At 51.9% G+C, this 25,217-nt stretch overlaps 1 protein-coding gene across 6 annotated transcripts in view; it reads left to right on the top strand.

The window, feature by feature from the left end:
• Hdac4 (histone deacetylase 4) overlaps window positions 1–25,217 on the top strand; it is a 245,499-nt gene that overhangs the window by 112,102 nt on the left and 108,180 nt on the right. For 5 of the 6 annotated variants that reach the window (XM_042689062.1, XM_042689060.1, XM_042689065.1 and 2 more), the window contains exon 3: window positions 10,354–10,598. In XM_042689062.1, coding sequence (XP_042544996.1) covers window positions 10,354–10,598 — 245 coding nt within the window. Of the gene's footprint in view, window positions 1–8,699; window positions 8,705–10,353; window positions 10,599–25,217 lie in introns of those variants that run through there. The other variant, XM_042689063.1, reaches the window with a different exon arrangement.

Raw genomic sequence — 25,217 nt, 5'->3', positions numbered from 1 at the left:
CCATGTTCCCGGCCCCCTCTACGGGCTGCACTTGCTTAGGCGCTTTGGCCTTTTAGCTTTGGTTGCCCCAGGGCTCGTCTTTGGCCATCTTCTCTTTCTGCTCTCTCCTCCTGGAAGTGGGGAATTTCACTGGTGTTATCCCGTCTATTTTAGCTCAGAGCTAGGCTTAGAGCTGGCACCCGCTCTAGGTGCTTAGGGGGAAGCCCAGATTTGACATCCTGATACCGGTTTCCTGCTCACCCCCAGACCTTGTCCTCCCAGGACTCCCGACTCCCCCTTCCTGCCCCACATGTAGCATGAGAGCCGTGCTTTCATTACCCTGATTTTCAGTGTGCCATGGAGGAAGACCTAGGCGATGGAATAATCTTGAATGGACTTACGGCTGTACCCCATGGCAGATTTGCTAAGAAATCCTTGAGTTCCCATTAAAGGGGTGAAGGGCAAAATATTCCTGAATAAAGTCATCAGAACATGCACAGAGCCTGCCACTTTGTCACCGGCTCCATCATTGACAGGCTGATCCAAACTACTGCTACGGCCCCTTCGGTGGTACCTGCTTCTGTCCTGGAACATTGAGTCCGACCCTCAGAACCTGCCACCGAATGTGGCGGGAGGGGCTTTGCAGGTGGGCTTAGGTTGGGGCTCCTCAGATGGGGAGTTGGTCCCGGTCCTCGGGGTGGGTACTGGGCTATCGGAAGGTGATACAGACGAGGATCAGAGGTGGAGGCAGAGCCGTGGGGACAGAAGTGGAAAGCAGAGTATTCGCTTTGAAGGTGTGAGCTTTAGGGCCCACAGCTATCGTTTGGTGAGACCAGTCCTCCAGAGTAGCTCCACAGTAAGAGCAGTGGTCAGAGAGCACAGGATGGGGAGTCCCTGGTCCCTGCCTGAGCTACACTCTCAGACGTCTGCCGGGCAGTAGTGGTCACCTGTTGATTTGGACACAGTGTGCTCCTCTCGGCTTCAGCCCTATTGGTTCTACCTCTGCTGCTGTTGCTCCTCCGGTCTCTTGTTGGTCTGTAGCCCTGGCTACACGGTTAGAGGCCTGGAGGCCACGGCACGACCTATCCCTGCCTGCTCCTGTCCTGCCTCCTTCATAACTGGGGACCATGGAGAGCGACAGTGACCCGAGCCTCCTTGCCATCTGCCTGTGTTGCTGCGGCAGGTGGAGAGGGAGGACAAGGGGCTGCGGAAGCACAGGGGTCACCCTTATTTGGAGTGGTTCTGCATTTCAAATTTGAGTCTCTTATTTCCTCTGTTTCAGTTCAGTGCAGATGCCAAGCCTTGTAGTACTGAGGGGCCGGACAGGGCAGCGGCCACATAGAAGGCTGGGAAGAATGTGGGGATTTAGAGCCCTCCTTAGCCTTGAAGGCCTTGGGGCTCCCTGGCATCCAACCAGCATGCTCTGGGCCCCTGCCTGGCAGGCTTGCTTCCAGCATTTTATCTGTGTGATCTGTGTTGTCAGAGAGAGGGGTGTTGTAATTAACTGCTCTGAATGGGGTTTGGGCAGAATGAAGGACTGACCCCCACCCTGTTTTCCCAGGTGCATACAGACGGCTGGACAGGGCATTCCACCTAAGCCTGGTCGCAGACATTCCCTTGTGGGCCCATCTGAAAGCCCCCACCTGCCCAGACCAAATGGCTCTTTTGATAACCTCTGCCTCCTTGCTCCAACCCTACCACCCTGCACAACCTCCAACTCCATGGAAGGCGAGGCCCCTGCTGCTATGCCTCCGTAAACAGTCTCGGCCTGTTGAGAGTTGAGTCCAGCCTGCTCCTTGTCCCATTTTCCCTAACCCAGAAGACAGCAGGATCAGTACCCTGGCTTTAGTTATTTACAAAGCACAATTCTCTAAATGCCGAAAAAGTGAACTTCTCACCCCCATACCAGCCAAGAGGCTACAGGGCACCGAGGCCCTTTAAACTTCACATTTCAGTTTAAGTTAGGCATTATTTTGATTCCTAATTCTCTCAGAAGTTGAAAAGATCCCGATTCATTTCTTTTTAAAGTGCTTGTCACGGGGCTTCAGAGTGAAGGCCGAGATAGAAATGGGCAGGCTACTGATCTTCATGAATCAATAGCCCACTGTCTTCAGCGCTCTCTGGTCACCTTTAGAACTCTGAATATTTCACAGAGCATTTTTCATACTGCAGGAAGATCTGTACAAATGGCCTGCTTGCACAGCATGGCCTTACTGAATGCCAGTACTAGGAGAGGTGGCCTTCTGCCCTAGCCAAGTCCAGGCCACCGTGTGCACACCTGTCAGTGAGATGTCCCCACTGTCTTTTGTTGTTTTGTGTTTCGCTGCATTGGGCTTGAATGCATGCTTACTGTACAAGCACTCCACCCCAGCGGCCATTTCCCTGGGCCTGTCTAGTTTTTGGCTTTTATTCTCCAGAAAAGATGTAAGTCAGTTGTGTAAGTCCTTGAAGGTTTGGACTGTGGGAAAGTGTTAAGCTCCCCTGCAAGATCTGCTCACACAGAGTGGGAGGAGTCCTTGTCTACTTAATTTTATTTTTTGTGGTGCAGGGCCTTACAAATGCTAGGTTAGCACTTTACCTCTGGGCCTTACATCCTGCCTGAAAATGAAAATTTTTTGTAGCTCTAGCTGCTATGTAATTGAGTTTAGAAGCCCAGGGTGTGTGTGTGTGTGTGTGTGTGTGTGTGTTAAATTTTTTTCTCTGATTCCTCCACCGCCCGCCCCAGAAGTCGTCTAGGTTTTAGCAAGCAGCAGTGAAGCAGTGGTTTAGTTTGACTCCCCTGTAGATGGAAAGCATCTGAATCCCATCGGGCCCCGACCTCCAAGCCACGTTCCCGCGGCAGTGCTCTTCCTCACCCCTTGCCTTGAGCCTCCGCCATGTGCACCCACCACTGCCGCCGCCACCACCCCATCTCAACGTCCTCTAGTTCACCTCTGCCACCTGGGTGAAGGCACCCCTGTGTCCTGCAGGGCTGTGATTAGATGCCCCCTGTCTTCTTCCCCATATCTCCTTTCTATCACCAAAGGTGCTGGTCAGTCTTAAATGCCTGTAGTACTCAGTCCAGCTTGTATCTGCAGATCCGCACTGATCTTGACAGTAATGCTGGCAGACAGTTTTCTCAAGTTACTGCATGTGTTCTGGCTTGCCAGTAAGCATTGCCTTTAGTGACTTTGTCACCAGAGGCAGTCTCTTGGCCAGTGGGCTTCCTCTCGGCCTGAAGTATTTCTGGGCTCACTTTCTAGGTGAAAAGGGTCAGAAATGCATCAGATAGGTGTATGCAACGGAGGGACCCCACACCTACCTCTCCTGCATCCCACAGAGATCCAAGCCCCACCCACACTCCCACATGACCCAAGCTGCGCAGTAGCAAGGAGGCTTCCTGTCCCTACCCTACTGACACAGGTGCAGTGGATTCGCCGCGTTTACAAGTTCAGATCTCTGACCTCACACCTAATGAGGCTCAGTGAGATGACAGGAATCAGTGCCTGGAACAGTGCTCTCTTGAGCTTGAGGCCTGTCTGGGCTGGGGACTACAGCGTTCCCCTCCACAGCTGCAGCAGCAGCCTGCTTTGCAGCCCAGTGGGGGGTTGTGGACAAGGGGTGGGACTTGGGGATTTCCAGGCCCAGAATCAGGGCACTCAAGGCCAGCGTGGTGCCGTCTCCCATTCGTATGTGGCCTGAGGTGGCTCTTCTCTGCCTAGAGGACAGTGTAGGGAAGTTACGGCTTGGGAAAGTGGGGCAGAGCGAGATGAAAGCTGACTTAGGTAAAAGATGAGACGGGAGTGAAATACACACCTGGCGTTAATTGTAGCCTTTTATTTTTAGTAGTGAAAATAGTATTTCAGGGATTCCCAGTTGTCTCTGGGCTCTGCGGGCGGGCTTTGGCAGCACTTTTCTGTTGCCATTTTTCCTGGTGATGGCAGATGGTGGGGCTGGCTCTGCCTTGGGGCCACATCCTAACCTGGAGCAGCGTGGTCCTGAGCCACTTCCTGGGCCCAGAGCTTTTCAGGAAAAATAATTCTTTGCTGAGAGCCTCGAGCTGCAGGCCTTCCCACAGCAGTAATTATGAGGGAGCACGGCCTCTGGCCACAAACAAAACCAAGTCCTAGCTGCAGGTGGGGCCCGGCGCTGTCTCATGTAGAATGCACAGCCCAGCAAGCAGGGCCAGAGGGAGTGATGGCACAGAGGAGCCTCGCGCGAGGCCGGAGGAGGTGTGCGGGAGTCAGTATGAGAGCTTCAAGTAGGTTCTCTCACGTTTTAGAGTTTTTCGCGATTGATGTGGACGGTGACTCCTGAGCATTCTTACCTATCCCGCCTTGCGGTTCCGGGCGAAGCACGGTCAGGAGCCTCTGAGCCGGAGGACACCCTCTGCCCTGTCACTCGGGCCTGCCCTCTCAGTCCAGAGGCATGCATGCCGCAGAGCAGAGGGGCAGCGGACTTTGAAAAGTGAGAAAATACACTTGAGGAAGTGTCACATAAAGTTGAGTTGAAGACAAAAGAAGGGTAGATAGGAAAGAACGGAATCAAAAGCTAGAGATTGTTCTAAAAGCTCTACAATTCCAAATATTAGACATTCCAGAAGAGAGAAAAACAAGGTATGAATTGTGAACAAGTTTATTATTATTGGTTAAAGAGCTTAAACTCGGGGCTTGAGCATTGTTCCTGAGCTTGTTTGGTCAAGGCTAGTGCTCTACCATTTGAGCTACAGGGCCATTTCTGGTTTTCTGGTAGTTAATTGAAGATAAGAGTCTCATGGGCTTTACTGCTGGGCTGGATTGGAACTGTGATCCTCAGGTCTTAGCCTCCTGAGTTGCTAGGATTACAGGCATGAGCCAGGAGACTATTGCTCAAACAAGGGCAGACAGAGCACAGAAACCTCCATACTAAAGGACTAGTGGAGTTCTTCCCAGATGCATGACTGAAACTTCAGAATACAGACATGTAGACCATCTCATGATGTGTAGACATGTTGAGGAAAGTAAATCACAATACAGGATGCAGAGATGGCCTCACATTGTCACTGAGAATCTCACAAGCAAAGAGCAGTGCCTCGGCTGGAGCTTTGTGCCCAGCTAGAGGGGAGTTCAGGCTTTGCTAGACACGCATAGTTGATTGGCACCTCCTTTTGCAAGCCACTAGCGGACCTGACTTCCTGCAGAGTGAAGGTGCAAACCTGAAACAGAGGACCAGGAATTGCTAATCTGGTCCCCAAGAGAAAAGGGAAAGCAGATCCAATATGGCAGCTGTGCAGACAAGGACACTTGGAGCAGATTGGCCTCCCGGGCAGTTGCATCCAGAACCGACCCTTCTGCTGCTGTCTTCCCCTGAGGAGGAATACCCAAGTGAGTCTGCTGCTTTGTACCCACCCTGCCTTGACCGAGTTGTTCACGCCCCTGGGCAGAGGCGCGTGAGCCTGGCAGGGACCCAGGACCAGAGGCAGCGCACCCCTGCGTTCATGTCGCTGCTGTTCCTTTAGGTAAGGAATGTGTCCTTCAGGATGGTGATGGAAAGATGAAGACCACATTCTGCCTGGCTAGACTCTCCCTCCTTCTCCTGCCCCGACTCTTCCTCTGCCCTCACACAGGCCAGTGCCAACAGGAGGAAGTCATGGTTGCATGGTTGAAATATCTATTATTTTTCCCTGGAGTTGAATGAGTCATTCTTTACTAAAGAGATTCTCAGCTGTGGCCATGTTTTCTAGAACAGTGCTGCTTGTTATCCCACGTCTATATGATGACAGGAGAGTGTGTCAGGAAGAGGAGCTGATTCGTGTAATGGAAAATCGGTGTCCTTTTTAATGATCTGTGTTTCAAAAGAAGGGATTGGGAGCGACGGGCAGCCTTTCCTGTTTGACTGAGGGCTGCTCCCAGAGGACTGTGCTTCTCAATGCAGTCTTTGTGTCCTCGCTGACGTCAGAAGCTGATTGTATTCATGTGTTTCTCAAGGCCCAACCTAGAAAGCAATTTTAAACTCTGCCATCGAATATTCATGAGAAGACAGGCTTTTTTGTTTTGATGCCACATTCTTTAAGTAGAGAAGGTTTCATTGTTTTCTTGGGGCACTGTGGGTCAAAAGCACCAGCAGCTTCCCTCGGCATTTCCAGTGGTTTTGATGCAGAGATAGCCCAAGTCCGGTTTGACGCAGCTGCCGGTGCTCGCGCTTGTGAGTGAATGGGGACTGTGGCTCCCACTCTGCAGCCAGCTCGCCAGCAGGCCGGGGCCTGGCGTGGCTCACGGCCCCCTCCTGGCCTGGGCGTGGGAGAACGTGTTCTCGGGAGCTCTTGGCTGGGTCTCTGCGGGTGCGGGTGTGAAGCCTTCTGTCTGTGTCCATCAAGACAGCATTATTTACGGCGGGGAAGCAATAGCAGAGTCCCTTTGTGGGGCGTGCAGTGCTTGCAGCAAATGGTTTTCCAACAGCTTAGAGTAAAGCTTGGTGCTTGGCTCAGGACGGCAAACATCCTCTTCCACCTTCAGCAAAAGCGAGGAAATGCTTCCAAGAGCCTGTAACAGCTCTTTGCCCCTGACCCGGCCCTTAGTTGTGTGTCCCCTTACAGCAGTACTGTAGGCCAGCGGGGGCCGAGGAGGGGCCCCGCAGGCCCCTGGTGTGCAGCAGACGCTCAGCTGGTTCTGGTCAGCACTCAGGTGTGGGTGTCAGCTCAGCTCAGCCAACCGCCCAGAGCTCTGCAGAGCCAGGGGCAGCAGGCCGCCCTGGTGCAGCGCAGCCTCCACCTCCTCCCTCCTGCACTCGTAGGCTCATGTTAGCAGATGCTTAGTGTTTCCAGATGCTTCAGACCAGATGTCAGTTTGCATGTCCTTTTAAGTGACTGTGTGATTCTAGCTCAGGAAAACGGGAGAAAAGTTTGAGGGTGGAAACTTGCCGAGTCTGTGTGGAGTCCTGCAAAGCCAACCATTTCATGGGCCCCCTTTGCCCCGGGACTAAGTGTCTCAGCTACCACATGGAGTTGCTGCTTTCTGTCCACTCCCTAATCCCAACCCACATCCGTGTTCTGGTACTTCATTTGAGGCCTCTGCTGCTGTCTGTGTGCACCCCTGCCTCCTGCTCCACTCCCCAGCCTGCAGAGATGCTCTGGGCAACTGCTGTATCAACTCTGCAGCCTTCTGCTCACCTCTTCCCCACCCCACCCCCACCCCTGCCCCAGGCTAGCAGTGATGCTTCTACACGGTCCTCCAGCCCTGTACTGCCTCTGTGCATCCCCACCCCACAGCCATAGCTATGCTCCAGCCCACGGAGATGCAGTGCTACCTTTTGACCTGGCCATTAACAAATTGCACTAGGGCCAGCCTCCTAAGACGCACGCGCGCGCACGCACGCACGCACGCACGCACGCACACACACACACACACACACACACACACACACACACACGCCATGGACAGAAAGCGTTATCTCCGTTTACCAGTAAATAGACGTATCAGAGGAGATACTTGGCCAAGCATGGTTTTGGAGTTAGCAAAAGGAATCCCTGACAGGCTGTTATATCTTCTGTGGAATATTTCTAAAGAGATTAACTACTAGACATTTCTCACAGTCTCCCAGTGTCTGTGAGAATTAGAAATCGGTGATAGAGGCTAGACAGAGTGGCAGATCACCTTGGACCCGAGTTTATGGCATAGCCTTGTTTACAAGCAGGGTCCTAGGTTATATTGGCACACCTGTAAGGAGGAGCCACACTTGATTCCCACACAGAAGGCCAAGAGGGGTGACTCCCTACAGGAAGCAATGTGGTTGTTTTATTCCCATGATTTGAATCCAGGGCCTCACACGTGCTCAATTGATACTCTACCACTTGAGCCATACCTCCAGCCCAGCTTTTGCTGGTTATTAGGGAGATAGAGACTTGAGAATTTTTCTACCTGGGCTGACCTCAAACCACAATCCTCTAGACCTCAAACCACAATCCTCTAGATCTCTGTTCCTGAGTAGCTAGGATTACAGGCACAGGCCACTGGTGCCCAGTTCTTTATGTATTCTTATTTAAGGTAACATATTATTACTTAACTACAGTAGACTCAGAGACATTATAGGCTAGTCTCATTATTCATATGCACTCAGACATTATAAGTAAAATGGCAACAGACTAAATCCATAAGTGAATGTATCTTTGCATAACTCAGAAAAACTTATTCACAGAAAGCAGAGGCAGGTAGCCTCTAAGCCACCACAGAGATGAACAGTGAAAGGAGACCCGTTCTGATCTCTACAGGCCTGGGGTTTGAGGGGCAGCTAGCTCTCCAGCATGTGACAGCCCCGCCCTAACACTGGAGAGCACCCTGGGAGAGTCTCCATCGGGAAGTTGGTCACTCTCGTTTCCGAGTTTGGTTGCTCAGTTCTCCTAGGAAGCAGAACTGCATTTTGATTCCTAAAAGACTGGGGGGGGGGGGGGGGGAAGTACGTATGCTTTATAAAACGGGGATTTCCATTTTCCCTGTTTTGTAATCAAAATAACCATAAAAGTACAGGAAGGACACGTGTGGCCCCACGTGTGTGTGTCGGGGTGCTCACTGCCATCCTTCCTTCTTCTCATAAGTCAAGTCATCCAGCCTGCTGCTGTGTGAGAAAGCACGAGTGCCATAGGTCAGAGGAAGCAGGGGGAGCGCTCCCCGAGCCGGCCAGGCAGGGAGCCCACGGCGGGCACGGGCACCTGCAGGCCCTCCTGACGGCCTTTGGGCTGTTTCCTCTTGGCCAGAAAAGTGGCCCAGGACAGGTGCCCCTCGGGTCTAGCCATTCCCTGCTCTGTAGTCTCTTGTTAGCCCGGCCCCAGGGAACTCCGAAGGGCTGTAGGCCAGGTCGAAAGCCAAGGATGACGAGCACCCACGTATGTTTTGTGTCAAGGAACCCGAGCTCCCTTCAGGCCCCACCACCGCCAGCTCAGGCCCCATCCTGACCTTCGCCCAGGGAGCCTTGCTCTGAAACACGATGACCCCTTCTAATGGCAGATTCCAAGCTGTAGAGAGTTCACGGTTACACTGCCTACAGCTTTCCCAACCTTGCCTGAATCGCACAAAGAGGACGGGAGGTGTGCTCCACACACCTCAACTAATAGAGCACCGGCTGTGAGTGGAAAAGGGGAACAAGAGCACAAGTCCTCAAGTTCAAGCCCTGCATGTGCAAAAAAGACAAACTATACAAATAAACAACACAGAAATGAGGTGAGTCCTCAGACCGGGGCCTCCAGCTAGTTGAGGACTTACTGCCTGGCAGGACCACAAAAGTGGTGTGGTGTGAGACCACTTATGAGCTGCTTTATTGGAATTGGTGGGCTTTGGGGTTGTGGGGTGGGTGCAGGGAACTGGGTATGGCTGGGTCTCTGTCTGAGGCAGAGGCCATTTAGCTTCTGGGACTAGAAGCCCAGGTCCTGGGCGTGCAGCAGCCATACTCGGCGAGCCACCTGGCATGTAAGTTGCTGACAAGTGGGACCGGGACTTGGGCCTCTCGTTGGCTTTATTTTTTCTGAGCCTCGTCTGGTGGGCAAGCCCCCCACCTTCATTCCCGGCCCTGAATTCAGCTTGTTGGTGGATAAAGAAAAGCTGGGTGAGGGGGTGAGGGGGGATGGGAGGGGGCGGTCTGTAGGGAAGGACTGCCCGAGAGCACGCCTGTTGACAGTGTCATGTGGGGTGCTGGGGTGCTGATCTTTTAGAGCCATCTTTCCTCTGCATTATTTTTCTGGCCTGAATTTGGAATCGATTCGCGAGCAACAGGATTGATTCAGCTTGTGCTGTGAATCAAAATCACCTGTGGCCTTCCCTCACCGGTCCATGAGCACGGTGTCGGTCGCTGCGGGGAATGTGCTCCACAGAGCCGGGCACAGTGCATTGGCTGTGGGTAAACATGTTTTCCAAGAGAGCGCTCATTTGCCATGGAAACAGGCTCTCGCTCAAGCCTCTATCTGAACTACTTGGGGGCACACACTGTTCTTGGGGCTCACACATGGCTGTAGTGGCTTCATTAGGGAAAACGAAGAAGAAAAGAACAGGCAATTTGCCCATCCAAGGGCTGGCACTTGGTGCTCTCCTTGCCTAACTGGAGGCCTTTTTTGTACTTTCCCTTTATTGACGTCACAACATGATGTCAGGTGGGCCTTGGGGCCTATAATGGAGCCCTTGGCAAGGAGGGCTTCCATTCTGGGGCTGGGAGCGGAAGAGCTTGCTACGTGTCTCCTGACTTGACCTTTTAACATCTTCGTACTTGTGGGATGAGAGCCCTAGGGAGCCCTCGGTCTTTGTTTTGAGCCTTTTGGTCTAGGGGTCGAAGCGTGGCACTGGGAGGAGGCACAGGTGCTGCTGCCGGTGGGGGTCTGGGGGTGCCGGCCTGGCCACTGCGTTGGCCTGCTCTCATGCTGTGTTCTTTCTGCAGTGGATGTGGCCACAGCACTGCCTCTGCAAGTAGCCCCCACAGCAGTGCCCATGGACCTGCGCCTGGACCGCCCGTTCCCGCTGCCCGTGGCGGAGCCGGCGCTGCGGGAGCAGCAGCTGCAGCAGGAGCTCCTGGCCCTGAAGCAGAAGCAGCAGATCCAGCGGCAGATCCTCATCGCCGAGTTCCAGCGGCAGCACGAGCAGCTCTCACGGCAGCACGAAGCCCAGCTGCACGAGCACATCAAGGTGAGAGGCCAGGCGGGCTCAGGCAAGTCTGCTTCCTTCCCTCACGGGGCCAGAAGACGCCACTTTACCAGGTGCTCTCTGGGAGACCCCTGCTTCCTTCTGCCTCAGAGTCTGTCTTCCGTGGGGCACAAGCCCTCTGCACTACAGGTTCATCCCTGAGAAGCTGGTGCAAGGGACCCCACCCGCCTGTCTTTCTATGACAAACGCACTCACATGCTTTGTGGAGGACGCAGGGTGTGGTGGCTCACAAGACTCTCCTAAAATACACTAAGAGTAGCAAGACTGCCAGCAGGAAGACACACTAAACTAGTGCCAGTCACCCCTGGGGGGTCCCGCCTTGTTTTCTTCTTTGGACTTTGCTCAGTCTTTTCCATTGACGTTTAATAACTGGCAAAAGATAATGTTTTCTTTTAATTTAAGATTAATAAGAAAACTTCTCACAAAGACCTCTTTGTATTCACTGTCTACAGATGTTCAATATAATCCCAGATTTGAAAACTGAACAACTTGGAAAAGGAACACGAATGATTGATATCCAGGGAATCACTCTTGGGATTCAGTTTTGTGATTATTTTGTGAGGTTGGCAAGCCGTGAAGCCTGCGATCGTGATCTTGCTCACTGTGGTAAAGCTGTGCAGGGCAGCGCCGTTACACTTGTGTAGATAATTGCAAATTGTGTAGTAGTCACATTAGACAAGAAAGCCCCCCCACCAGGTTGTAGCAGTTACCTGTTAATGGTATCAGCAGCAAACACACAGTTTCTGTGGTTCAAGAACCACTGTGGTCCTCATTGGCTGTAGGCATTGTGGAGGGTATGGCCAGGCACCCTGAAGTTGTAACCATTGTTGGTCAGGGGGGTCATGTCTGAGGGACCAGCTGGACCATGGCTGGAGGGTGGTACCCAGAAGCCTTACGTCCTCATCCAGGTGTTTGTCCATGGCCTGGTAGTACCTTTCCCAGAGCACAGGACTGAGTTGGGGGCCAGACAGAGCATCTCGAGGGCCTCACCTAAGTATGGCGCACCACCTTGGCACGTTCCTCCGGGCACCTCATGCATTGTGGGAAGTCTTGGAGAAGGGATTCTGCCTGGGTGGCGTGGCAGGTGGTCTCATGCTCACAGCCGTTCCCCAAGTCAGGGAGCCCACTTGAGCCCAGCCTGCCTGTAAAATGGGCCCAGCAGCAGCTCCCCGAGAGGGCACCTTGAGAGGCTTGTCCCCAGCCTCAGTCCTAATGAGGTGAGATCTGGGAAGTTTCATCCTGGACTCTGAGTGCTGCATTGGAGGCCGGGCGTTCGGCGTTTCGCTGTCTTGGGGGTAACCGTCTCTGCTCACACTGCCCGGTGCTCTTCGTCTGGAGGGGCTGCTGAGGGCTCCACATGCCCCAGACCTGCTAGTTGGTGGAGTGAGTCCATGTCAGGCCTGGGCCTGCTGGCGAGGGCTTTGCTCTGCTGGTAACTGCCCAGTACTCCGTGTCCACTGGGAGCACTGGTGTCCAGGACCGGGTAGTTCAGACTGGCCTCTGGCAGTTGGTGTGTGCCGGCTGGAAGGCACAGTCGGTGGAAGTCTTTCCAGGTAATGCCCACCTGCCCTCATTGTGCTGGCCTTTCTGCAGCTGACTGAGAAGGGACTCAAGACTGTCTGAGGCACTTCTTGAGCACCGGCTTCACAGTTCTACGACTCCTAAGCCTTAGGTCTCTCATGTCCTGCATATGGCTAGCCCTCACAGAGCTTACGTGACTCATCCCCAGATGTCTTGTGACCTGGGGCCACCACAGGCCCTTCTCATCCTCTCATTTTAAACATGAGGAGGAAGACCACTTCGCACGGATCACAGGCCGGTAGCATGTTCCAGTCCTCTCAGAGGTCCTGCTCTGTGCTGCCACCTGCTGGTGGCTGACTGCACTGCCGCTCTAGGTGGACCTGTAGAGCCTGGAGCTTCCTACTGTCATTTTGAGAATCCAGCTAGAAGCAGGTTCCACAGTCAGCTCCAGGCCTCTCTCTGGGGATCTGGCTTTGTGGGCTAGGTCAGCTCTCCCAGGGACCTGCCTGACCTGGTGCAGGCATCTAGTGTTGCGCGAGGGCTGGACCATGCCCTCTACGCCCCCACAGTGCTGAAAAACCCCCTCTCCTGAGGCTGAGTAGTTTGGAAGGGCACATGTGAGTGCACACGGGCTCCTGCAGACCCGTCGGGAGCCTGGCTGTGGATGGGCTGAACAGGCTACCTGCTCAGTGCTCTTCTCCCTGGGTGTTCCCGCCCGTGTCTACTCCTGGCTCGGTTTTGCACACCACCAGAGCCTTGACGCCTGTGCAGTGAGGAGTGGCCTGAACATCAGGCCCTGGCCTTGTGGTGCAGAGCAGTAGCAAAATGAACTGTGTGTTCTTTCTGTGTCCAGTCCAGCTGGATACCTTTCCAAGGGAGTGGGAGACTGAGACTCAGAAATGCACACACTCTGATTGTGTGGGGTCTGAAGGTTAGTAAGCAAAAAACATAAAAATGTTCCTTTGGACTGAGCAGGATGGCTGTGCCTGTAATCCCAGCTACTTGGGAGGCTGAAACCGAGAGAAACTCAGTTTGAGGCCAGCCTCAGCAGGAAAAGTTCATGAAGCCCCTTGTCGGTCCGTGGCTTGGGGTGGAGGCAGTGGCATGTATCTGTCATCCAAGCCATGTGGAAGCATGGGTGAGCCAGGCCACCCTGGGCGAAAGGTCTCTGAGACCCCAGCTCCAGGAGCGGGACTAGATGCAGGGGTGTGCAGCCGTGATCCCCAGACAGCATGAGAAGCCTGAAGTGGGCTGATTGTGGCTCAGGTGTGTTCCCAGATGAAAAGCAAGACTCAACCTAAAACGACCAGTGAAAAGCAGGGCTGGAGATGTGCTTCAAGTGATCCAGTCTCAGCCTCTAACCACAGTAGCACAAAGGACCTGCCTCCACGCCCCGTGCTGTAGCTCCCCCACAGCGTGGGGCTGGAGAGGCCTCAGGGTCCATTCCTGGCCTAGAGCTGACACTGGTATCAACAGACACTGGTATCAACTGAGACACGGGGGCTCCCAAACCTTCCGGTGGAACCAGTTCTGGGGGCTGGGTTCCAGGAAGCACCGAGAGCTCAAGGTTACATTTCATTCAAGGTTTTAATTGTTTTATTTTTTCATCAAAATGGAGATCATAAAAGCCTTTAAACTACATCATTGTATCATTACATTAGCAGGCTTTTGTTTTGATGATTTAAAGTCTCTTCCTGCAGTCATATTGTTAACGGCATTTGGCAGTGGTGTTTGTCAGACAGATTTCTTGAACATACAATCTAATTAGTGTCATTAAATCATCAGTGAATTTGAATAGAATTTTATAATTGGAATGGGAGTAGTTTTAAAAATATAACTTAAATTGCTAATTTTGGGTAAATCAAGGCTTGGTAAGAATTTTAAATGCTCAGTGCTCAGGATTAAGCTTGAACTTGAAATAGCTCCTGTGCTGTCCACGCCAACCTCAGCTCTGCAGTCCTGACCCCCACCCCCCCACCCCCCACAATCAGTTCCAAGTATGTGTATCTAGAGGAATTGTGAGGCTGTTATATACTAGGTAGATTGGCTTGCTGTATTACTTAAGAAGCATAGATTCTTGATGTTTACAGTTGAAAAACAGTGCAGATGAGTAGTAGCACAACCCTGCCCCTCCTCTGCTCCTCAAGAGCCCCAGGCCTGGAACTGGTTTGAGGCAGGTAGCCAGCCTTATCTTTGCCCTTCCACGGGGACTGATGCAGCATTTTTCTCCTCACCCTGGTCCTTGTGATGTGTACACACTGCTCTTCTGTAGCCTCTGTGTGCTTTACTTCACCTGGCCTTGTGGCTGAAGAACTGAGTGTCACATTGCTATTACTATTCCATACAGCTGAGCCCTGCAGCACAGAGGTCGACGATCTTTCTTAGCAGCTCTTGGTTTCCTAGAGTTCCCAAATTTCCCCTTTCCATTGGCTGATCCCTTCCATATACTGCTGTTGATACAAACCCAGTACCACAACTCAAGGTACCTGTTGCAGCCTGAAGTGAGTGACCAGCTGTCTATGACAGAGAGAAGAAAAAGGGAACAGGCAGCCATTGGAACACAAGATATTCCTGCCAGAGCAGACCACAGATGTATGTATCCCGAAAGACTCAGCCAGGGGCATCTCAGAAAGCATCTGAGTGGCTTTGAAACACAGGGCCTGTTGGCAGGGCTGGTGCTAAGCCGGCTCCTCCGTGGATGGTGCTGTTAGCCAAGTGTGCTTGGCAGGGGTAATCAGTGTCCCTCCCTAAGCCTGAGCCGGGTGCTCACCTAGACACCACGGGTCCTTGATACTCCTTGTGCACAGTACAGGCCTCTTCTGTTCCTCGTCTTTTCTGGCACTTCCCTGGTTGCTCGTGTGGACAAACGTATTTCCATATTCTGAGTGGCTATTTGTAGTTTTTCTACTAATTTCATTTTTTCATCTATACAGAGGCACTTCTTATGAATAAGAGTATTATTTGAACTATTATATATTGTTCTTTGGATATTTCATTGCAAAATAGTTATCTACTTGTCTTACCCTTATTCACAAGTGAAAATGTTCTTTTTCGGTAGACTAAAAACAGCACCTCTGCCTCCGGCTGAGAGTGTACGTGTCTGCCTCTGTGTCCGCTGGCAGTGTTCTTGCGTGAGCACCTGCAGCTTTGGTGGAAGCCTACGCAGCCTGTGGACCGGCCTTGCTTCTCTCTTCTTCCCTCATGGTGGGCCTCAGCTTGCCCACTTCTCCTTCCAAATGTGCCAGACCATTCCAACGTTTCCAAAGTTGGTCTAGAAATGATTAGAATAGCCATGATAATAACCGCTAGTGAGTTTCTAGTTTAGGAACATGATTTTCCATCCTTAGTAGACACCTTGTTTTAATTTTCTCTTATATGCTTAAAGGTTTTAGATTTAAGTATTAGGCACTTTATATTTTTGCTTCTACAGTTAGTATATTCGTTTCCTCAGTCTTTCCTTCTCAGTTACTATCAGCATATAGACAAGCTCTGGGTGTTACGATTTTATTTGCTTACTACCAATATATAGAATTTTTTTACTAGTCCTAATAATTTTTAATGGATTATTTCATGCTTTCCTTGTTAATAATGCTACTTACAAATGATAACTGTGTCCTTTAAACTAAAGCATCCAGAACAATGTCAAGATCTTGGCAAATTTTGTCTCTGCTGGAGTTAGATGTCTAGATGTCATGTGGTCTGCCATAGCACATGGCTGAGTCTGTGGGGTCCTGACTCAGACAGTGCTCTCCTCCCTGCCAGCCGGAGCCGCTGCCACTGTCACCCTGTTGTCCAGAAGGAGACCTGGGGAAGGCCAGGCTATTAGAGGTCACTTCATTTTATCATAGTTCATTCATAAAACCTCTATGAGGACACCAGGGCATGTGAAGAACACAGTGAATAAACACATGTCAGAGCCTAATCCTAACTGTGTAAGTCTATTACTGTAAGCATAACTTAACTAGCGTAAGACTACACGAATATACTTCAAACTAAACAGCTTTCCTGGCTGTTAGCATATATTTCCTTGTGTAATTAGCAATTATCATTAGATTTAGATTTGCTGAACAGCTGTTGATAATGTGGGTTGGTGGTAAATGACAAAGGATTTGGGTGCTCGAGGCTGTAGGCCATGGCATCGTACCGAAGATAAGATGTCCATGTCTAGCTGGTGGGCCATCCTACCCACACAGCTCCCCCGTGATCTTCTTCACCAGGGCCTCTGGGTACAAATACAGAGGAGGACCAGCACTGTGGCACTCTGCTGCAGCTGCTCTTGCCATGGCCAGCCTCGGTATGTGCCCTCGGGACCCAAATTTTGTGTTTAGGTATTTGATCCATTTTTTGCACTCACATGCAACTCAAAAGAATATAAATCAGGAGTACCATATCTTTGTATGCCAGTGGCTCACATCTGTAATTCTGGCACCCACCTTTCCAGCTAGCTGGAGACTGAGATCTGGAGGATTGTTTCCACGTCAACCTAAGCAAAAATAGTTCATGTAACTCCATCTCAGTGGAAGGAGCTGGGTGTGGTGGTGCACACCTATTCTCTGCTGTGGTGGGAAGCCTAAAACAGATTTGTAGTTCAGGTGCAGGCCCAGGCAGGAAGTAAGAGCCTCTCTCAAAATCCGGCCTAGCAAGTCTGAGCCCTGAGTTTAAACCCCCAGTACTGCCCCCAAAAACCCTTACGTTATATGTGTTAAGTAATATCATTCAGGTGACAAAATGAAATGACTCCATGTACTTCTCTAATGCTTACAGTGTTCAGGATAACGAATGTGGGCCAGTCTGCCTTTAAATTTTAAACATGGCTCTTGTTGAGTCAAATGATGGTTGAGTGCTTCGTTTAAGGAGCGGCAGTTGTCTTGTATGCGTGGTAAGATGGGCTGTTGTGCTGGAGTAGGAGCTGCATGTAACAATACCACTTCTCCTACACTAACTGGGGTGGGTGGAGTGCTCAGCCCAGCCTTCACAAGCCTCGTCATGACACAAGGACGTCCTTCCTGTTCTCCCATGTGGGGTAGTTGGGACTCAGTGCCTCACTGCTTGCTTGTGGCTATCGAGGGATCTGTGCTTCCGAGATCTTTCCTCTCTTGCACCTCTGCCTCAGTGCCTCTGGGCGGGGGTTGGGGGACGACCAGTATCCCATGTGCGCTGGCAGGGGCTAGACAAGCTGTGTTGCCATGGCCGGAGCAGGGAAGGTCTGTTGCACATCCTTAGGCAGGCTTGGCCCACCAGCATTTCCACAGCAGGCATTTATATGGCAAGACACGCACCACCTTGTAGCTTCCGTGTGCAGCTGTGTGGGGCCCTGACTCTCCCCTGTACTGGTGGGACTGCTGGCTCAGCCGTTGCTTTTGTCGATTTGGAGTCATTACTTGTGGACATTCGCTGCGGTGAAGGTGTCATAAAGCATGCAGGTTGTGCTTCCAGGGGTTCGAGGCTCCTATCCTGACTGGTCACTGGGGTCCTGCTAGGATGTGGGAACCTGGAATTCCTGCACTAAATTCTGTGGCTCGGCACTCAGTCTGGAGCGCTCTGGCCCTGGCCTCTGCAGCAGCCCAGCAAATGTGGGCGTCAGGCCCCTGTTACACTGGGGCTTCCTGCAGATGCCTCCTGCTCACAGTTCAGACCAGCATCACCAGCCCTGGAGTGAGTTTTGTCCTCACTGCTTCTCAGCATCGCGTCACAAAATATTCTGTCATGTTTTATGTTTTACAGCACCTTCCAAACCACTCCTTACACAGGGCTAGGTCCTGCTCCTTCCCCTCCCTCTTGCAGTGTCTTGCCAGTCTAACAGGTGGGAAATAAACTGGTTCACTCAGGATACTAATTCACATGTGCTTTTTAAAAATCTGGTGTGAGTGTGTGTGTGTGTGTGTGTGAGAGAGAGAGAGAGAGAGTGTGAGAGAGAGAGAGAGAGAGTGCGCATCTTACTGAGTGTCCCAAGAACTAGTTGATGAGCAGTATGACTCTCTTCCTTCCCTGTTCTGTGGCCGTGGCATGGCCGTGCACTCTCTGATGGCTCAGGAGGCGCTGCCCAGCTAGTCCCCAGAGGCAGCTATGTACTCTCCCTACCACCCGTCCCAGTTGGCTCAGGAGGCTTGTCCTAGGCTAGTCACCAGAGGCAGCTATTGTGAGCAGTGGGACCCACTTGGGCTCCTCTCTACACCTGGCACCTGGGGAGGCCGTGTGGCGGCTGCCTGCAGTTGCTCGTGCACCTGCTGCATCTCCCCAGAGCAGGGCAGAGTTAGGCTGGTCGGTCCTGCGCCTTGGTTCTCCAGGTCTCCACCCGCTGCCTACTCACAGCCGTCCTGGCTAGGTCTTGACTCTGGCCCCTGATAACACCAGGCTTCTGCTTCCTGCAGTGTTCTGTGCTCCTCTTCCCTGTCGCTACAGTGTTTGCAAAGGTGACAGTGTGGACATGCAGTGCTCTTCAAAGACCCTATCTTGGCTGTGTTAAGAGAAAGCAGGCAACTTCACTCAGTCCCAGCCTGCTGGAGCCATAGATGCCCAGCTTTCCAGGGCCTGGAGGGGATGTGAGGAATGTAGACTCCAGGAGGATGCAGCTCTGCGGTGAAACTTGGAGGAGAAGCTTGAGGTAGCCCTTGGCGAAGGGTGGGCAAGGCCTGGATCAGCCAGACACCCCAGAAGTGCAGACTGTCATGCTCCTCTAGGCCCTGTCTCTTGTCCTTGTCCCCACCCCCCACCCCCACCCCCATTACCTTGGCCTCTGCAATGGGACTGTCACCGAGGCCTGGCTTGTGTCTGCCTGGCCTGAGGCCCAGTGCTAGGGACTCTTGCCAGACTTCCCTGTGGTAGAGCTCAGTTTTGAGGGTGCTCTTACGGAGTGTCCAGGTTTTGGGGGAACATTGCATGGCACTCCGATGGGAGCTGAGTGACGGCTGTGCTGAGAAGGAGGGTGGAAGAATGACTCCCAGGCCTGAGACGAGGGAGCCTTTGGATCTGAGTGACCCCTTTGATCCATTTAATAAATAAAGGAGATGGTCCCATTTCGAGGACCCAGTGGTCCATAGAAATCCTGTCTAGATAGCGGGTTCCACCGGCCAGCAGCTTCCTCCTGGGCCATAGATGACTCCTTGCTTATCTTCCCCTCGTTTTAGGCATTGTATCTGTCAAATGAAGATAATTGGCCTGCCCTGTGCTTAGTGAGGTGACACCATGACAGCCCTAAGCATTTCTCAAAGTTAGAAAACAGCATATTATGAATTGTGTGGCTAGTGCCCAGTGCCCAAGGGCCGTGGTCTCACCGCTGTAGATGCCTGCTGTCTGTCTCCTCTCTTCCCCTAGATTTTAGATTTCCTGCATTTTTCAGGAGTGCACCTGACACCTGCCTGTGTAACACAGAAAAGTAGGTAGCCAGCAGCCTGGCCTAGGCACGGGGCCCTCTGTGGGTGGGAGGCCTTGGGGACGAAGGGGCTTGGTGCCAAAGCTGCTGTGGAGGCTGCACCCCACTGCCCACCTTCAGCTTGAGCAGGGTCCCTGGTGGCAGAAGTGTGCGTGGATCATTAGCAGACACACCTCCGTACGGGCATGCGTCGTGCGATGGTGGAGTAGGGGGCTGGAGCCAGGCCCAGAGGGACTGCAGCACCGCTGCCCCTCCCTGTCCAGCCTACACCCATGGTTCCCATCCCCTTGTGGCAAACCGCATCCTCTTCCTCAGCCCTGTTCTTAGGTGCGCTAGGCACAGCGTCTCACCTGTGCGAGGCTCTCCTGCTGGGAGACCAAGGAGAATAGGGACAGAAGCGCAAAGTCACAGATGTCTCTGTTCTGGGAGGGAGGGAGCAAGGTGCCTGTGGGAGGGGCTGAGAGGAAAGGAATGTGTATAGGGGGCCTGAGTGGTGGCATAAGTCGGTTCTGCTGGCTACTTCATGGTTCATACAGATCCAATCACAGAGTATTTGTTAAGCCCAATTAATGGAAGAAAGACGGAAAGATGGCCATAGTTGTTTTCTGTTTTAATTGTGACTAACCTAGAAGTAATGGCGCATGAGGGATTGTTCATGTCATATTATATATGCTGCCATATATAATCAGGGAAACGCCCTTGTCTGTTTTGAGATACCCACACCAATATTGGGATCCAGGGGTGTGTGCGTGCGTGTGCATGCGTGCGTGTGCGTGTGTGTGTGTGTGTGTATGTGTGTGAAAGAGAGAGATAGAGAGGATGGAGCCCTTGAAGGATGTCTTGGAGCACTTGCAGGCACATCTGGCTCCAGCAATGGATGCTGCACTCAAATGCACGTCCCTTTGGTGCCTGCCCCAGGAAGTGTGTGAGGGCCCTGGGTCCAGAGGACGTGACTTGCAAATGGATTCGGCACTGTTTGGCAGAATCTGGGCCAGGGAGGCTGGTATCTGAACAGCGCTGTGACAGTCCTGATCTGAATTGGTGTGAACGTATTCCATCATACCTGAGATCTCCTTTATGGTTGGCTGGCAGGAGTTCCAGTTCAGGTCAGCCATCCCTGTCCCACCTCTGTTAGCTCAGTCAGTTCTTTCTCCTGCTGGGCAGTGGGAGGGCATCTGTTCCCAACTACTCTCCTTTATGCATGCAGGCTTTTCTTCTGATTTGCTTTTGCTTTTATTCAATATCTATGTGCGAAATTCTATTGCGGAGTCAAAAAGCTAAATTCTAGGGATCTAATGTGTGATTCAAAGCTCTGCCTTGGCTTTACAATAACTGATGTTAAAATCTGGTAAGAATAATAAAATCTCTGGTTATGTTTTCTTAGGAAAACTGGGCTGTAATCATCTTTTGATTGCTCATTATTGTCTACTATATTCTGTGAAAGCTCGTGCCTCAGCAGTCCTCTCTTCCCACAGAACAGAATAGAATTCTTGGTGTTGCACGTGATAGTCTGGTGTTTGGTGCAGGTAGCTGCGGGTTTTGGCTAGCATAAGTTGGCGCATCTCAAAAGCTCTGTTTAGATGGTCTTGGCTCTGTATCTCAATGTATCACCCACTGCTCAGGGCAGCACAGAGCTTGTCTGGAGGGCAGACTGAGGGAAATCTTAGTGAAGCCAAGTTCACCATAGCCCACCTCACTCTTCAAGAGCTGGGAGTACCGAGAGTCACCACCGGAATTGTGCCCTGGCACCTCTGCACTAAGATGCGGAGTCTGCCTTATCCTTCCATCCTTGGCCTCAGGACTGCGATCTGCAGGACATCCCGCCTGTGACTGTGAACAGGCCTCACGGTTGACGTGGGCCATCTGGAGAGGCTGAGTCACCTTGATCACATTCCAGTAAAACTCCTTGGTCTTTTTCTGGAGCTGTGTCCTTGAAATTCATGTCTGTGTCGCTATTCATTATCCCTGTGATGCTTCCTGTAATTCTCCACTTCTCCTCTGAGCTCTCGCTCCAAAGTGAATCCCGTGAGATTGTGTTCCTGAACCCCATTTCCACGTCAGGCAGCTCCTAAGCTGGAGGAAGGGGAGTCCGCAGGTGTACCAGCAATAGTTTGGGGCCTAGTGATTAAGAGGAGAGGAAACAACTTAAAGTTTCATTGTGCCAGACACTGGCAGCTCATACCGCTATTCTTAGCTACTCAGGGAAGGATTCGGAGCATCATGGTTTAAGGCCAGCTAGGGTAGAAATTCAGAGACCTCATCTCAACCTGTGGCTTGGGGTCATGTCATACATCTGTCATGTTAGCTACTTAGGAGGCTGGGCTTGCAAGGAGGATCATGATTCTAGGCTATCCTGGACAGAAAGGTTTGCAAGGCCTCATCTCAATATAAGGGAAGTACCTAGGAAGATCACAGTCCAAGCCCACCCAGACAAAAAAGTGAGGAACCAGAGCAAAAGAGCTAGAGCTTGGCTCATGTTAAAGCACCTGCTAGTTAGCCCAAGGCCCTGCACTCAAATCCCAGTATGCCCTGTCTTCTCTCTATTTGTATATGTGTGTATGCATGTACCCACACAATTATGTTTGTTCTGAGGTGAAAAAACACCAGAAAGCCTTCTAAACAGTGCCTTCTTGAAGGGGAGTGATGCCAGGTGGATTCCACCTGATGGCGGTAACCTGACACACCTGCTGCACATGAGTACACACAGATGTCTGCTCTGACACACCTGCTACACATGAGCACACAGATGTCTGCTCTGACACACCTGCTACACATGAGCACACAGATGTCTGCTCTGACACACCTGCTACACATGAGCACACACAGATGTCTGCTCTGACACACCTGCTGCACATGAGCACACAGATGTCTGCTCTGACACCTGCTACACATGAGCACACACAGATGTCTGCTCTGACACCTGCTACACATGAGCACACACAGATGTCTGCTCTGACACACCTGCTACACATGAGCACACACAGATGTCTGCTCTGACACCTGCTACACATGAGCACACACAGATGTCTGCTCTGACACCTGCTACACATGAGCACACACACATGTCTGCTCTGACACACCTGCTACACATGAGCACACAGATGTCTGCTCTGACACCTGCACACATGAGCACACACAGATGTCTGCTCTGACACACCTGCTACACATGAGCACACACAGATGTCTGCTCTGACACCTGCTACACATGAGCACACACAGATGTCTGCTCTGACACACCTGCTACACATGAGCACACACAGATGTCTGCTCTGACACACCTGCTACACATGAGCACACACAGATGTCTGCTCTGACACACCTGCTACACATGAGCACACACAGATGTCTGCTCTGACACACCTGCTACACATGAGCACACACAGATGTCTGCTCTGACACACCTGCTACACATGAGCACACACAGATGTCTGCTCTGACACACCTGCTACACATGAGCACACACAGATGTCTGCTCTGACACCTGCTACACATGAGCACACACAGATGTCTGCTCTGACACACCTGCTACACATGAGCACACACAGATGTCTGCTCTGACACCTGCTACACATGAGCACACACAGATGTCTGCTCTGACACACCTGCTACACATGAGCACACACAGATGTCTGCTCTGACACACCTGCTACACATGAACACACACAGATGTCTGCTCTGATACACCTGCTACACATGAGCACACACAGATGTCTGCTCTGACACCTGCTACACAGGAGCACACAGATGTCTGCTCTGACACACCTGCTACACATGAGCACACACACATGTCTGCTCTGACACCTGCTGCACATGAGCACACACAGATGTCTGCTCTGACACCTGCTACACATAAGCACACAGATGTCTGCTCTGACACCTGCTACACATGAGCACACAGATGTCTGCTCTGACACACCTGCTGCACGTGAGCACACACAGATGTCTGCTCTGACACACCTGCTACACGTGAGCACACACAGATGTCTGCTCTGACACCTGCTACACGTGAGCACACACAGATGTCTGCTCTGACACCTGCTGCACATGAGCACACACACATGTCTGCTCTGACACCTACTACACGTGAGCACACACAGATGTCTGCTCTGACACACCTGCTACACATGAGCACACACAGATGTCTGCTCTGACACCTGCTACACATGAGCACACACAGATGTCTGCTCTGACACCTGCTACACATGAGCACACACAGATGTCTGCTCTGACACACCTGCTACACATGAGCACACACAGATGTCTGCTCTGACACCTGCTACACATGAGCACACACAGATGTCTGCTCTGACACACCTGCTACACATGAGCACACACAGATGTCTGCTCTGACACACCTGCTACACATGAGCACACAGATATCTGCTCTGATACCGGCTGCACATGAGCACACACAGATGTCTGCTCTGACACACCTGCTACACATGAGCACACACAGATGTCTGCTCTGACACACCTGCTACACATGAGCACACACAGATGTCTGCTCTGACACCTGCTACACATGAGCACACACAATTGTCTGCTCTGACACCTGCTACACATGAGCACACACAGATGTCTGCTCTGACACACCTGCTACACATGAGCACACACAGGTGTCTGCTCTGACACACTTGCTACACATGAGGACACACAGATGTCTGCTCTGACACCTGCTACACATGAGCACACACACATGTCTGCGCTGACACACCTGCTACACATGAGCACACACACATGTCTGCTCTGACACACCTGCTGCACATGAGCACACAGATGTCTGCTCTGACACCTGCTACACATGAGCACACACAGATGTCTGCTCTGACACCTGCTACACATGAGCACACACAGATGTCTGCTCTGACACCTGCTACACATGAGCACACACAGATGTCTGCTCTGACACACCTGCTACACATGAGCACACACAGATGTCTGGTCTGACACACCTGCTACACATGAGCACACACAGATGTCTGCTCTGACACCTGCTACACATGAGCACACACAGATGTCTGCTCTGACACACCTGCTACACATGAGCACACACAGATGTCTGCTCTGACACACCTGCTACACATGAGCACACAGATATCTGCTCTGACACCTGCTACACATGAGCACACACAGATGTCTGCTCTGACACCTGCTACACATGACCACACACACGTGTCTGCTCTGACACACCTGCTGCACATGAGCACACACACATGTCTGCTCTGACACACCGGCTACACATGAGCACACACAGATGTCTGCTCTGACACACCTGCTACACATAAGCACACAGATGTCTGCTCTGACACACCTGATGCACATGAGCACACACAGATGTCTGCTCTGACACACCTGCTACACATGAGCACACACAGATGTCTGCTCTGACACCTGCTACACATGAGCACACACAGATGTCTGCTCTGACACACCTGCTACACATGAGCACACACAGATGTCTGCTCTGACACCTGCTGCATGTGAGCACACACAGATGTCTGCTCTGACACACCTGCTACACATGAGCACACACAGATGTCTGCTCTGACACCTGCTACACATGAGCACACACAGATGTCTGCTCTGACACCTGCTACACATGAGCACACACAGATGTCTGCTCTGACACCTGCTACACATGAGCACACACAGATGTCTGCTCTGACACCTGTTACACATGACCACACACACGTGTCTGCTCTGACACA

This window comes from Dipodomys spectabilis, unplaced genomic scaffold, assembly GCF_019054845.1.
Source record: "Dipodomys spectabilis isolate Male_0828 unplaced genomic scaffold, ASM1905484v1 ptg000124l, whole genome shotgun sequence".
NCBI lineage: Eukaryota > Metazoa > Chordata > Mammalia > Rodentia > Heteromyidae > Dipodomys > Dipodomys spectabilis.
The sequence above is the reverse complement of the archived record's forward strand: the minus strand, read 5'-3'. Positions and strand labels throughout refer to the sequence as shown.